The sequence below is a fragment of the Canis aureus genome, chromosome 19, assembly GCF_053574225.1.
Source record: "Canis aureus isolate CA01 chromosome 19, VMU_Caureus_v.1.0, whole genome shotgun sequence".
Classification (NCBI taxonomy): Eukaryota; Metazoa; Chordata; class Mammalia; order Carnivora; family Canidae; genus Canis; species Canis aureus.
This window is the reverse complement of record NC_135629.1, coordinates 52,092,583-52,105,000: the sequence shown is the minus strand read 5'-3', so window position 1 is coordinate 52,105,000 and position 12,418 is coordinate 52,092,583. Positions and strand designations below refer to the sequence as shown.

The 12,418-nt window shown below is 45.8% G+C and overlaps 1 protein-coding gene across 4 annotated transcripts in view; it reads right to left on the bottom strand.

The window, feature by feature from the left end:
- Positions 1–12,418, bottom strand: part of DNMT1 (DNA methyltransferase 1) — a 56,441-nt gene that overhangs the window by 18,883 nt on the left and 25,140 nt on the right. For all 4 annotated transcript variants that reach the window (XM_077860009.1, XM_077860006.1, XM_077860007.1 and 1 more), the window contains exons 9-21: positions 11,613–11,647; positions 10,532–10,613; positions 8,384–8,418; positions 7,803–7,884; positions 6,004–6,038; positions 5,633–5,678; positions 5,459–5,539; positions 5,277–5,386; positions 1,822–1,940; positions 1,450–1,542; positions 483–634; positions 136–323; positions 1–30 (exon numbers count right to left, since the gene is read on the bottom strand). The exon at positions 1–30 is cut by the window's left edge and continues 154 nt beyond it. In XM_077860009.1, the coding sequence (XP_077716135.1) occupies positions 1–30; positions 136–323; positions 483–634; positions 1,450–1,542; positions 1,822–1,940; positions 5,277–5,386; positions 5,459–5,539; positions 5,633–5,678; positions 6,004–6,038; positions 7,803–7,884; positions 8,384–8,418; positions 10,532–10,613; positions 11,613–11,647 (1,088 nt within the window). The remainder of the gene's footprint in view (positions 31–135; positions 324–482; positions 635–1,449; positions 1,543–1,821; positions 1,941–5,276; positions 5,387–5,458; positions 5,540–5,632; positions 5,679–6,003; positions 6,039–7,802; positions 7,885–8,383; positions 8,419–10,531; positions 10,614–11,612; positions 11,648–12,418) is intronic.

Sequence of the window (12,418 nt, the reverse complement as noted above, 5' to 3'; positions counted from 1 at the left end):
TGCCCGATGGTCTGACGTCTTTCAGCTCGCCTGGGACAGAGGTTTCCATCATGTTAGCAGGCTGGGAAAGAGTGGCCAGGACACTCTACCTTCTCTGGTCTCATGTCTTCAGTTTTATTCCTGCTGCATCCTTACCTTTTTCCTAGGGTGACCCCAGCCAACTTGATCAGGTCTCTCATGCAGGGTGTCAGAAAAATGGGCTGCTCATCACTGTCCCCAGCCTCATCATAACTCTCTACTTGTTCTACCACAAACTGGGCATGTCGAAGGAGAGAATCCTCTGTAAATCGATTCAGGTTGAGCACAGAAGGAGGAACGGTGGTCTTTAAGAAAAACATCAGAAGTTTCTCTTAGGCTTCAGTAAAACTGTTCTAATCAAACTGAGAAATGGTTTCTCATTTTACATGTGAATTTTCTAACAATATCTACAGTGCATTTAAATAGACATGGATGCTAGTTTACAGAGACACTGAACCTCTCACCTCAATTTTATTGATCAAGTCTTCATAGGTTGAGTCTGGGTTGCTCTGCAGGAACTCAACCACAATCTTACTTATGTAGATCTTCTCCTGCATCACACTAAACAGCGGTGCATACTCTGGGTTGGGATCCATCAGAATGTATTCGGCAAAAGCTGAAGTAAACAGATATTTCAAAATAAAATAAGTGGTTTGAATCCAATGGCAGCTGAGAATGGCCAAAAGGCAGGGAGGAGTCTATGAAGACAATAGTCTAAACAACCGTCTAAGTCATTCCATATGCAAAAGTCAACAAAATGCAAAGTACATTCAGAGTTAACTCATCAGAAGTGGCCTAAGACAGCTAGAGAAGACAACAGGGGTGCTGGCTGGCTCACTCATTGGAGCATACATCTCAATCTCAGGGTTAGGAGTTCAAACCCCATGCTGGGTATAGAGGTAAGTTTTTTAAAATCTTTGAGATTTTTTAAAGTAATTTACTCATGAGAGACACCTAGAGAGAGGGGCAGAGACATAGGTAGAGGGAAAAGCAGGCTCCATGCAAGGAACCCGATACGGGACTCAATCCCAGGACTCCAGGATCATGACCTGAGCCAAAGGCAGATGCTCAACCACTGAGCTACCCAGGCCCCCATAAATAAAATCTTAAAAAGAAAGGATGGCTAGAGAATAGGACACTGGCCAAGTGATCTTATTTTGGCTCATCTTTTATTTTTGGAATTTAGTCTCGGTTTGAACTATAAGAATAGGACCTGCTCTTCTAATTGGAAAGTCAGGTCCAAAGCCAGTTATAACTCTAGAAAAGACATCCTAATGGAACATGACATAGTTCCTGACACAGTCACAAGTTAGCCAAATCTGTTCATGGGAGCCTGAGGCATCCCACCAGAGCCCAACCAAGCTCCATGGAAGACAGGAATGAAGGCCCCCTTCAGATTCTAGTACAGTCCACAACTGGCCACATACTTACAAGTGCTGAAGCCAATGAGCGCCTTTTCACCTCCATCAAAGCCAGTGATCCACCATTCATTTATGGGGCCAAGATTTTTGCCATTAACACCACCTAAGATAAGAAAAAAAGTTTCCTGAAAAGACATGAACAAGAGCTAGGTCTCACATTTCAAACCCCAGAAGGGCCACTGTCACTGAGTGCCCCCTAGCTGACATCTCCTGTCAGCCAAAGGGGGCATTCCTCAGAGCCACCTGAACAAAAGTATGAAAATAGCTGCCCACAGCAGTCTAAAGTCCTAACTTTTAAGAGGCAGTAGTTCCAGCTAGGTACTGCTTTGTAGGTAAGCTTTAAGATCTCTGTCCCAAACATAACCTGGAACGTTCTACTTACCTTCAAGAGATGGGTCATCATCATATATTGGTTTTGCATAACCGGAAAAGAAGAGTTCAACATTCTTCTCAATGAGGCCAGTGTCGATTGGGCACAGGTGACCACGCTTACAGTACACACTAGGCAGGCAATAGAGAGTGGTTACCAGCCAGCCAGTGAAGGAAAGTAGAAGAAATATAGAGTTAAGTTCAGACTTAAGGAGATGGGACCAGGTGCAAGTCCTAGACGCTTACCTTTTCAGTTGCTGATCTAGAACACCAGAACAGCAGTGTCCTCACCCAAAGAGTTCCACCCGATTCTCCCACCCATGCATCAAGAGGACCTGGATGTCTGCAGACCTAGGTGTCTACAAGGGTGACACCAGGAGATCAGCAAGTCTTATCAGCAAGAGGACACAGAACCTCATAAGGGAACAACTCACTACATCTTCCCTCGGCACACTGCTAACAGAAACACTGGTTTCTCAGACATATTCCACTTAGAGTTGTCCAACCATCACCTCCATCTAGCTCCCGAACGTTTTCATTGCCCCAGAGAAAACCACCTCTCCAGTAAGCAGATACTACTTCCTTTTTAAAATTTAAGATTTTATTTATTTGGGCAGCCCGGGTGGCTCACCGGTTTAGCGTCTGCCGTCAGCCTGGGGCGTGATCTTGGACACCCGGGATAGAGTGAGAGAGAGAGAGAGAGAGAGAGCGAGAGAGAGGCAGAGACGCAGGCAGAGGGAGAAGCAGGCTCCATGCAGGGAGCCTGACATGGGACTCGATCCCGGATCTCCAGGATCATGCCCTGAGCTGCCCAAGATTTTATTTATTTATTCATGAGAGAGACAGACACAGGCAGAGGGAGAAGCAGGCTCCATGCAGGGAGCCTGACGTGGGACTACTACTTCCTGTTCTATCCCTGCTCCTGGGAATCCCCACTCTGTTTCTCTGCATTTATCCATTCATGATATTTCAAACACAGTTAACATTACAGAGTTTCACCTCAATAAAAAAAAAACTCAATAGAGCGTATTACATAATAGCATGAAAGAAATACAAAGATATGGGAAGGACAGGCTTCTGCATCATGTGGGAGGGCTAAATCTTGAGTTTAAGGGTACCTGCGGTCCTACCACCCAAATGTCAAACTTAAGAACATGAAATCAGGCTGCAGGGGGAGGGGAGGGTTCTTTCTGTTCACACCGGCCTCAAAGACTACCTTCTGCACCAGAGGTACCATCCCATCCCTCAGAGGCCCAGGTAGGCCACACCGAATCTTTTTTTTTTTTTTTAAGTCTTTATTTATTCATGAGAGAGAGAGAGAGAGAGAGAGAGAGGCAGAGACAGGCAGAGGGAGAAACAGGATCCACGCAGGGAACCCAATGCGGGACTCGATCCCAGGACTCCAGGATCTTGCCCTAGGCCAAAGGCAGGTGCCAAACTGCTGAGCCACCCAGGGATCCCCATGAATCCTCAACTTATTTTTTTCCCCTTTTTAAAAGACTTCATTTATTCATGAGAGACATATAGAGAGAGGCAGAGACACAGGCAGAGGGAGAAGCAGGCTCCATACAGGGAGCCCGATGCTTCTCCCTCTGCCTGTGTCTCTGCCCCCAGCCCCGTCTCTCTCATGAATAAATAAAATCTTTAAAAAAGAAAATGCAAACATGAATACCTTGAGTTGAATTTCCCTACTACGTGCCAGGCATGACAGACAGACTTGGGTCATAGCTCTGGACTTAAAGTCCACTGGGATACTTGGACATATATCAAGGGAGAACAGGATATTGCAGACCTACAGAAGAGGAGGCTATAGTGCCCAGCCTGATAAGGTATCTATGGGCCATGTTGGTAGAGGTGGTATCAGGGAGAAATTCTAAGCCTCAGGCAGGGACAGGACACTAGTTCATATGGACCCTGCTCTTGACTTGTTTCCATTTGCCACTTTCAGCCTCAGTACCAGAGGTTAGCAGAGTCCCTAAATAACTCGGAGTCTGGCTCAAATGGCCTGATGTGAGAAAGAACATTAGCCCTGCAAAGGGTGTCTTTAGTGCCACCTCCTTACCCTACAGGAAGGAGTCCACAGCAGACCCTCTCTCAAGGAGGAAGCCAAGAGATCCCAAGCTCTGACATTCCTGACTACAGCAGCCCTGGCTCCTGGGTCCTTTCCCAAGCCTCTCTGCTGAGAAACTCAATAGGGAGGCATGAGGGCATGAACATCAGCTATGTCAATATAGCATATTTCCCTGGCAGAGGTTTGGGCCACGCCCTGAGGATCACTGGCAGATGGACAGCATCCTGATACAGATCAGGATCCTGATCATGTCAGAGAGGGAGATACAGCCAACCACCAGCCACAGAAAGCATGAAATGTGCTGCAGAAGAAATGGACTGGGGATCTTGTCTGAGGGCAAGAGAACCTCTAACCTGCTGTAAGGCAGGGCTGTTACGGAAAGGATGCCCACCTGAGGACCACAATAGTTATGGCAAAGGCACTCCACTCCCACCATTCTCCACAGGAAGGGGTAAAGCACCTGCCAAAGCCTAAAAGAAACCATGGGCTAGTCCTGGAGTCAAGCTATTTCCCACAAAGAAAGCCTCAGAATAACTGCAGCCCCAGTGAGAAGTTGCTGAACGGAGGGTGCTGAAGAACACGGAGACTCTGTGTACTCAAAGGCTTGTTTGAGCCTTGCCAAAGGCACAGTCCAGATGCCAGGACCTTCACTGAGAAAACTCAGGGGTCACTACCACAGCCTGAAAGGCCCTGCAGGATCTAACCCCCTCCCTGGCTCCATCAACTCCTGCTCCATCAACTCCAACCACACCAGCCTCATCACTGAGTCTTTCATGCTAATAGGAGTCCACTCCACCTCAGAGCCTTTATACCTGCTATTCCCTACCCCCTCCAGGGTCCGGGTGTGTGTGTGGGGGTGGGGGGTGGGGGCGGGGAGTCCTCCTTCCCCAGCTATCCCCTCGGCTTATTCTCTATGCCAGGAAGGGCTCTGCTCAAGTCCCTTGCCCTCCATTCTAAACACATTCTTTCTCTCACCCCCACTCTGCTCACCTACCACGCTTGTCACATCTGTCGTAGCTATTACTACCTGACAGGCATAACTTTGTTTCTGCCTGCATGAAAGCAGGGACCTACAATGCTCTATCTCTAACAACTAGATCAGCACCTGGCAGGTGGCTAGCCCTCATTTGAATGAACAAACCTCAGGGTGTATGCAGACTGAAGATTAAACACGTATAGTTTTAACAAACTACACAGCAAAGCTATACTACACTCCCTACCATCTTTGTGGTTATCTATGAAGGGTCAACAACTTAAGAAATGCTATAGGTTAGGAGCTAGAACTTCACTAGGATAGAGGGAAGGGGAAAAACCAAAAAGAAAACAAACAACTTCACTAGAACTTCAGCATCGTCAGGGAAGTGCTCTATTACAAAGAGCAGGAATGTATCTATTACCTGAAGCAGGTCAGTTTGTGTTGGGGAAGAGCCTCATAACTCTCAAAGCCAGACTCATTAGCATCGAAGATGGAGAGCTTCTCATTTGTCAACAACTGTGGCTCATCCACCTGAGAGACATTGGAGCATTAGGCAGAGGAAGAGGCAGGGAATAAAGGGCTGCGAGTAGAGTCGGGACTTACTGCGTCAGGAGGATGCTGTTCATACTTTAGTTCGGCATCATCCAGGTACTGTCCACACTGCACACACCGTAGAGGATGGGTCTGGGGGCATGGACACAGACAGTACTCAGAGGACCAGCTCTAGGCAACCCCACCAGCGCTAGAGCCCCGCTTTACTTCCCACTGTAGCTTTACCTTGGAGGACACTACTGTTTTGGTTCGAGCCATTTTTTTCTCATTTCTGAGAATAAAGAACAAGATTGTTTGGGTTTTTAAATCAATCAGAATGTGTAAGAATCTACCAAAGCTACACCTAATCTACCAACACAGATGAGCATCAGCTGCTGCCTCCAGAACAAGCTGGTTCCTCAGTGTCCCTTTACCACGTGGAGGGGACCTGCCTCACACAGAATTGGAGGGTTTTGGTCCTGAGCTCACAGATCCAATCAGATACAAAGATAAGCTAAGGCTGCTCCAGTAATTCACTAAAAACCCCTTTACTTTTCTTTCTAGAACCAGAATTTTAATATGACCTGCTTTATACCAAGACAAAAATAAGTTCTTACGGTTCTTTGGATGTAGTTTTGCGCCTCTTCTCTTCCTAAACAGAGAACAAAAGAGGGTACGAAAGTGATTTACATCTGAATAATGCTTCAGAATTTAATATACATGGTTATCACAAAACTTAGTCAGAGGCAAGGAGGAAGGCAGTCAAAAGGACCAGTGAGACCTGAGCCATCTGCAGTATATAAAGTCTTATATTCAAAATTCTTCTAACAAAAGCCTTCCTTAAAAGACTCCTAACAGAGCATTGAAAAAAGATATTTAGGGGCACCCGGGTGGCTCAGTCAGTTAGGCATCTGCCTTTGGCTCAGGTCATGATCCCAGGCTCCTGGGATTGAGGCCTACATCAGGCTCCCTGCTCAGCGGGGAGCCTGCTTCTCCCTCTGCCTCTGCTCCTCCCCCTTCTCCACATGTGCATGCAACTCACTGTCTCAAAAGCTTTTTAAAAAATTAAATGAAAAAGATAAAAGTAAATGTTTAGCTTTCTTGCACAAGCAGTACCTCACAAGTCAACAGCTGATGAAGGGTGCTATGGAATGAATTCAGTCCCTCTGAATTTCACACTGAAGCCCTAACCCAGAATGTAACTATATTTGGAGAAGAGGCTTTTAATGAGGTGACCAAGGTTGTAAGGGTAGTCCTAAGGGTAGGCCCTAGTCCAATAGGACTGGCGTCCTTCTAAGGAGAGATATCAGGCTCACAACTCTCCCTCCACTCACACAGAGAAGAGCTTGTGAGGACATGGTGAGAAGGTTGTGGTCAGCAACGGGGAAGAAAGGCCTCATCACAAACTAACCCTGCCGGCACTTTTATTTTAAACTTTCGATCTCTAAAACCATAAAAAAGTACACATCTCTCGTTTAAACCACCCAGATTATGGTATTATATTAGTCTGCTCAGGCCACCATAAAGAAAAGGGAAACTTATTTCTAGAATTCTTTTGGGTAAATGAAGGAATGAGAGAACTGGACTATCACCCCTTTGCAACTCCCAGTGACATAGATTTAGGCAATGACTGTTAGAAACAGCAAGTGAAAAGCCAAGAGGGACTTTATAAAGGATGTATCAAGCGGCAGCACTTCGGCCCAGTGATCAGTCTTAAAACCATAAATAGGTATCTGTGCCTTCTGGTATGACACAACAGGAAGCACCTGGCATCACCTCAGAAGTCCACTGGGAAACAAAGGGCCTGCTTCTGGTTAAGCCCCCAGACCTAACCATCAGTCTATAGGAGATAGGGCTGGAGAGACATTTAACACAAGAGGGGTGCAAACAACAAAAAAACAAAATCCAGAAATTCTACAGGTAAGCCAGTTCCTGCTATGAACTGCAAGGAAGAGGAGGGAGCAAAACTCTGGATGAGACAGGGCAAATACCAACCAAATTCACTGTACAGACCTCGTTTGGATCCTGATTCAGTCTCCACTATTTTTCTCATAGGCAGGGAAATTTGAACAGACTAGACCTGGGCATTGTGTTAACGGTGATCTTGTGATATTTAAAGAGTCATTTTCTCTTACAGGTAGTTCTTCTATAAGGATTTCAGTAATACACCTGGGATTTGTTCAGCATCATCCAGAGGTGAGCGAGGCTGGGAGAATGGGGAGGGACTGATCCAAACTCTGGACGATGAGCTGAGAGCTGCTATAGGTGGATGAAAATCCGAGGGGTTGCTACCTTATTCTGCTTACTTTGGGGTATGCATGAAAATGCTTCCATAATAAAAAGTTACCTTCCAAAAAAAAAAAAAAAAAACACTTTGAAATGTAGAAAACAGTAGGATTAAAAAACAAGAGCTTACCTTTTCATCCTCATCTTTTTCCTCAGAAACTTGTGGTTTTACTCTTTCAGGTTCTTTCTCTTCAGGTCTCCGCTTGGCAGCTCTGTTAAGTTAACCAATACATGCCAAATATTTGCTCAGAATAACCATATTGCCAACTCACGTCAAAAATAACAAATTACTGCCCCCTTTTGAAAAGCAAAATATTCAGGATATACCTGGGCAACAGATTCTTCCTATACAATAAAGAAAGTCCCTTGTCATGGCAGTTCTAAAAGCAACATTGATAAGTTGTGGTAACCCTAAAAAGGCAGCCCTGCGCAGAAGCGCCCCATGACCCTTCCGATACGAGCCAAATGAGAAGTGCTGGGAGCTAAGAGATACACGAGACTATGCAGGATGGGACGGCTACCCAAGTGGCAGAGGCTAAGGGGTAAGGATGAAGCCCAGTTTAATTTCTCATCCAACCCTGCCCAAACAGATCCAATCTTCCAAGAGTAGCAGCATCTCCCAGTAAATCTCTACATCATCACAGATCTCTAGAACAATAACGAAAATTACTCAAAGGACAGCACAGAGGCACAAGCATTTCAACCACTTACAGATCTTTGGGTTGACTTCTGGGTCTCTTTTCATCCTAAGAGGGTAAAGCAGAGGAGGAGAGAGAGAGGGGGGAAAAATTAGTTTCTGAGAAAAGAACAAGACCAAACTGCAAGTATCTGTTAATGATTGCAGCACTCTGGAACTGGAAAACAAGACAGGAAAATCTAGGCGGGTCTACAGGGTAGAGACGAGACTTCCAGTTTTTTTTTGTTTTGTTTTGTTTTGTTTTTTAAGATTTTATTTATTTATTCATGAGACACACAGAGAGAGAAAGGCAGAGACAGAAGCAGGCTCCACGTAGGGAGCCCCACGTGGGACTCGATCCCAGGTCTCCAGGATCACGCCCCAGGCTGAAGGCAGTACCAAACCGCTGCGCCACCCAGACTGCCCGATACTTCCAGTTTTTAACTCCATTCCCTACCTCCTACAAAACAGAATTGACTAGGAGTTGGCAAACGGTTTCTATAGAGAGCCAGAAAACAAACCTTTTCAGATTTTGTAAGCCCCATGCTACGGTGCAAGTACCAACCCCGTCATTATAGCATAAAAGCAGCCAGAGACAATACGTAAGTGAAAAAGCACAGCAGTGTTCCAACGGAATTTATAAAAATGAGCAGAGGGCCAAATTTGGGCCATCATTTGCCAACCCAGCCCCAGGAAAGCTCATTGTAAAAGGGAGTATTACAGTCATTTAGCTTATGTTCGCCAAAATGCCTGTCATTCCACCTGTCAATCTGGTCAGAAATGAAGAGGTCACACTGGCATTAGACAGCAGGAAAAAAAACAAAACAAAACAAAACACACACACACACACAAAACTTAGCCATCTAGCATGGAAATTTTTTTTCTTTTTAAAGATTTATTTATTTATTCATTCATGATAGACCTAGAGAGAGAGAGAGAGAGGCAGAGACACAGGAGGAGGGAGAAGCAGGCTCCATGCCTGGAGCCCAATGCAGGACTCGATCTGGGACTCCAGGATCATGCCTTGGGCCAAAGGCAGGGGCTCAACCACTGAGCCACCCAGGAATCCCTAGCATGGAAAATTAAGAAATAAAAGAATTCCCAACACCATCACTAACTCCTTGTTATACACAGATAATCTAGCATCTTCTGAGCTTACATTCTAATTTATTGAGCTTATTTTCATAGAATAACAAGTCTATTAGTGGAGTTATTAAAAAAGAGAAGCTAACAATATTAGGGAAGGTCAAATGTGTGATCCTTCCATTCCTTTCTACCATGAGGCATGAGCTCCTGCCATTTCCGTCTGCAGAGAAGGGTGGTCTGACACCACCACTAAGATCTCTTTAGCGGGCCTAGAAAGGGATTCCAGCCAAGCACTGACAGTAAGATAACCAGTATCTGGACAGAAAAGGTGAGACAAGATGGTAGAGCAAGCTTAGAGGCAACACTAAATGGGTCAAATGCCACAGAACAAGAAGGGATGTTGATTGCCAACCAGGTCTGAAGTAAGGAAGTTCAAGACCTAGCAAGTCTGTGAGCACGATCTCTACTGTCTAGATCTCAACAGACAAAAACCCCAGAGAGATAATCCTGGGATTATTCCAATTCAGCTTCTCTTAGACAGGGACTATCCCCCTTAAAGAGCTGGAGATTCCTGTGCTGTAGCCCCTGTACATGAATCCCCCTCCCCTGAAGTTCAGGTGGCAGGGCTGCCCTGCAGGTGACCTTGCCACCCTGTATTTTTATGAAAGCCCAGCCCTACTCCATGTATAAGGTCTTTGAGTTTGAATGTGTCCACTTAGCTGAAATGGGGAGGCTGGGGAGACATAGACTCAGTATTTAGGCGGCCAGTAAAGTAGTACAGGTGTGCCTGATGTGGCTGAGGGGACACAGGTCAAGCCTTCTCATGGAGGAGATGGAGAAGCTGGATGCACACATACCTTTATCAAGGCACACACACAGGCCCTTACCCACTGGGATGGATAAATAGACAACTGAACGCTAACAGACATGCAGAGACAGCCACCAACTCCCACGAGGGGGATCACATAACTTTCTTAGAGTCACCCCATGGATAGGCAGGACAGGATTGAACCCAGAGCCCTGCCCCACACCATGCGTTCCAACCAAGTGGGAACAGAAGCAAAGTGAAATTTAAGAAACCAAGATTCAGTCTTTACCTTCTCGTCTCCATCCATTTCACCCTGCAGTCCAGTTCTTCCTTCTCTGTCTGGCTCCTCCTTAGACTTCGGTTTAGGCGTTCTGTCGCACAAGACAAAACGCACACACCCTGATCAGCTCGGGGAGCCTGACGCCATCGCAAGCAGTCCCAGTGAGGACTATACATAGTCTCCTCCCAGGACTTAGAACATGGATCGCCTTTCCCAGCTGAAGGGCAAATCTTCCCTGCAGGAAACCTGAAGGGCATTTATTACTTCAGAACCTAGGATGTTCAGAGATGCCATCAACATTTCATGTAAATGTTGCTGACACACCAGTAGCTTAAAACAAAACAAAAACCAGTAACTCCTCACCACACACACTCCACTGATGTCTTGTAACCTGATGGGAATTCTGATTTCAGTGGAAGAAGGCAAATGTCTGGCCCTGAGGTGGACCCTGCAGAGGTTCACAAAAGCTGGTCTGATGTGCAATCTGCATCAACAGCCATGGAAAGCCAACCTCACATAGTATCTCCCCTTCACGGCCCTGCCAGTCCATTTCGGTGTTCGGCCCACCCAAGACAGAGGCCTAGTCTCAACATTAACTTTAGCCAACTGGATGTCAACAGAAGCTTGAAGTACTTTTCACCTCTGCCCTCATGCTTTGCCACTGCCGCAAAAGCACACCCAGGCAGGCTTCATCACCCCCACTAAGCCTGGCCAAGATCAGCAGACAGTCACCAAGATGTAGACTTGTAAGCTAAATAAATGCTGTCTTAAGCCACTGAGCTTTAGTGGCAGTTTATTATACCGTGTCCTCACAGCTATGAGTGAAGAATGTAGCTGCTCATTCAATGCCCTTTAATGCCACCTGACAAACTGCTCGCTGTATGAATACCACTGAGGAAGGGCCTGGGATCAAGATCAGCCGAGATCAACTGAGCTCAGCTTTCACTGTGGTGGTCTGACCTCCCATACACGTATAACTTACACACCTAATGCCCTGTCAAATCCACTATTTTTTTTTTTTCACCAGAACACTTATTTTAGCAATTAAGTTTCACAGTAGGAATTACAAAGGCATGTTAACGATACTTACGGTTCTTTGGTTTGACTCCTGAGCCTCTTTTCTTCCTAAGGGGGGAGGGGGAAAGAAAAGCTAGTTAATTTTCCTTCATTTAGCCCTGATTTTTTTTTTTTAATTTATTTTAGAGAGAGAGGGAGAAAGAGCATGTGAAGGAAAACAGGGGAGAACAGAAGGAGAGGGAGATAAGCTCCAGCAGACTCCATGCCGAGTGCGGAGCTCAACACAGGGGCTCTATCCCAGGACCCTGAGATCATGACCTGAAACCAAGAGTCAGACACTTAATTGACTGAGCCACCCAGATAACATCACCAACCCTTGTGGGACAAGAGAAGAAACACATCACAGATCATTCTACTAGAAGAGATACTGGGAGTCTGACCACAGACAAGGAATTTCAATCTAGCGCAAAGCTCCTTTGGTCTTCAAGTCCACTAGAACTGTCTGTTCTCAAATGAGCTTGAAGTGTTCTAACTATAATTGCTGTCTAATATTAACTAGTATCAGCATAGGAAAGGTGACCAATTGAAGGCTAGCTTTAAGGACCAAATGGTTCAAAAATTATCATATATCGGGACACCGGGTGGCTCAGCTGTTTAGCGCCTGCCTTTGGCCCATGATCCTGGAGTCCCAGGATCCAGGATAGAGTCCCACATCGGGCTCCCTGCATGGAGCCTGCTTCTCCCTCTGCCTGTGTCTCTGCCTCTCTTTCTGTCTCTAATGAATAAATAAAATCTTAAAAAAAAAAAAAATCATCATATATCTTAGCTACTTCCCTAGTCCCAATAACTGCACTAACCCTCCATTCAAGTTTGTAGGAA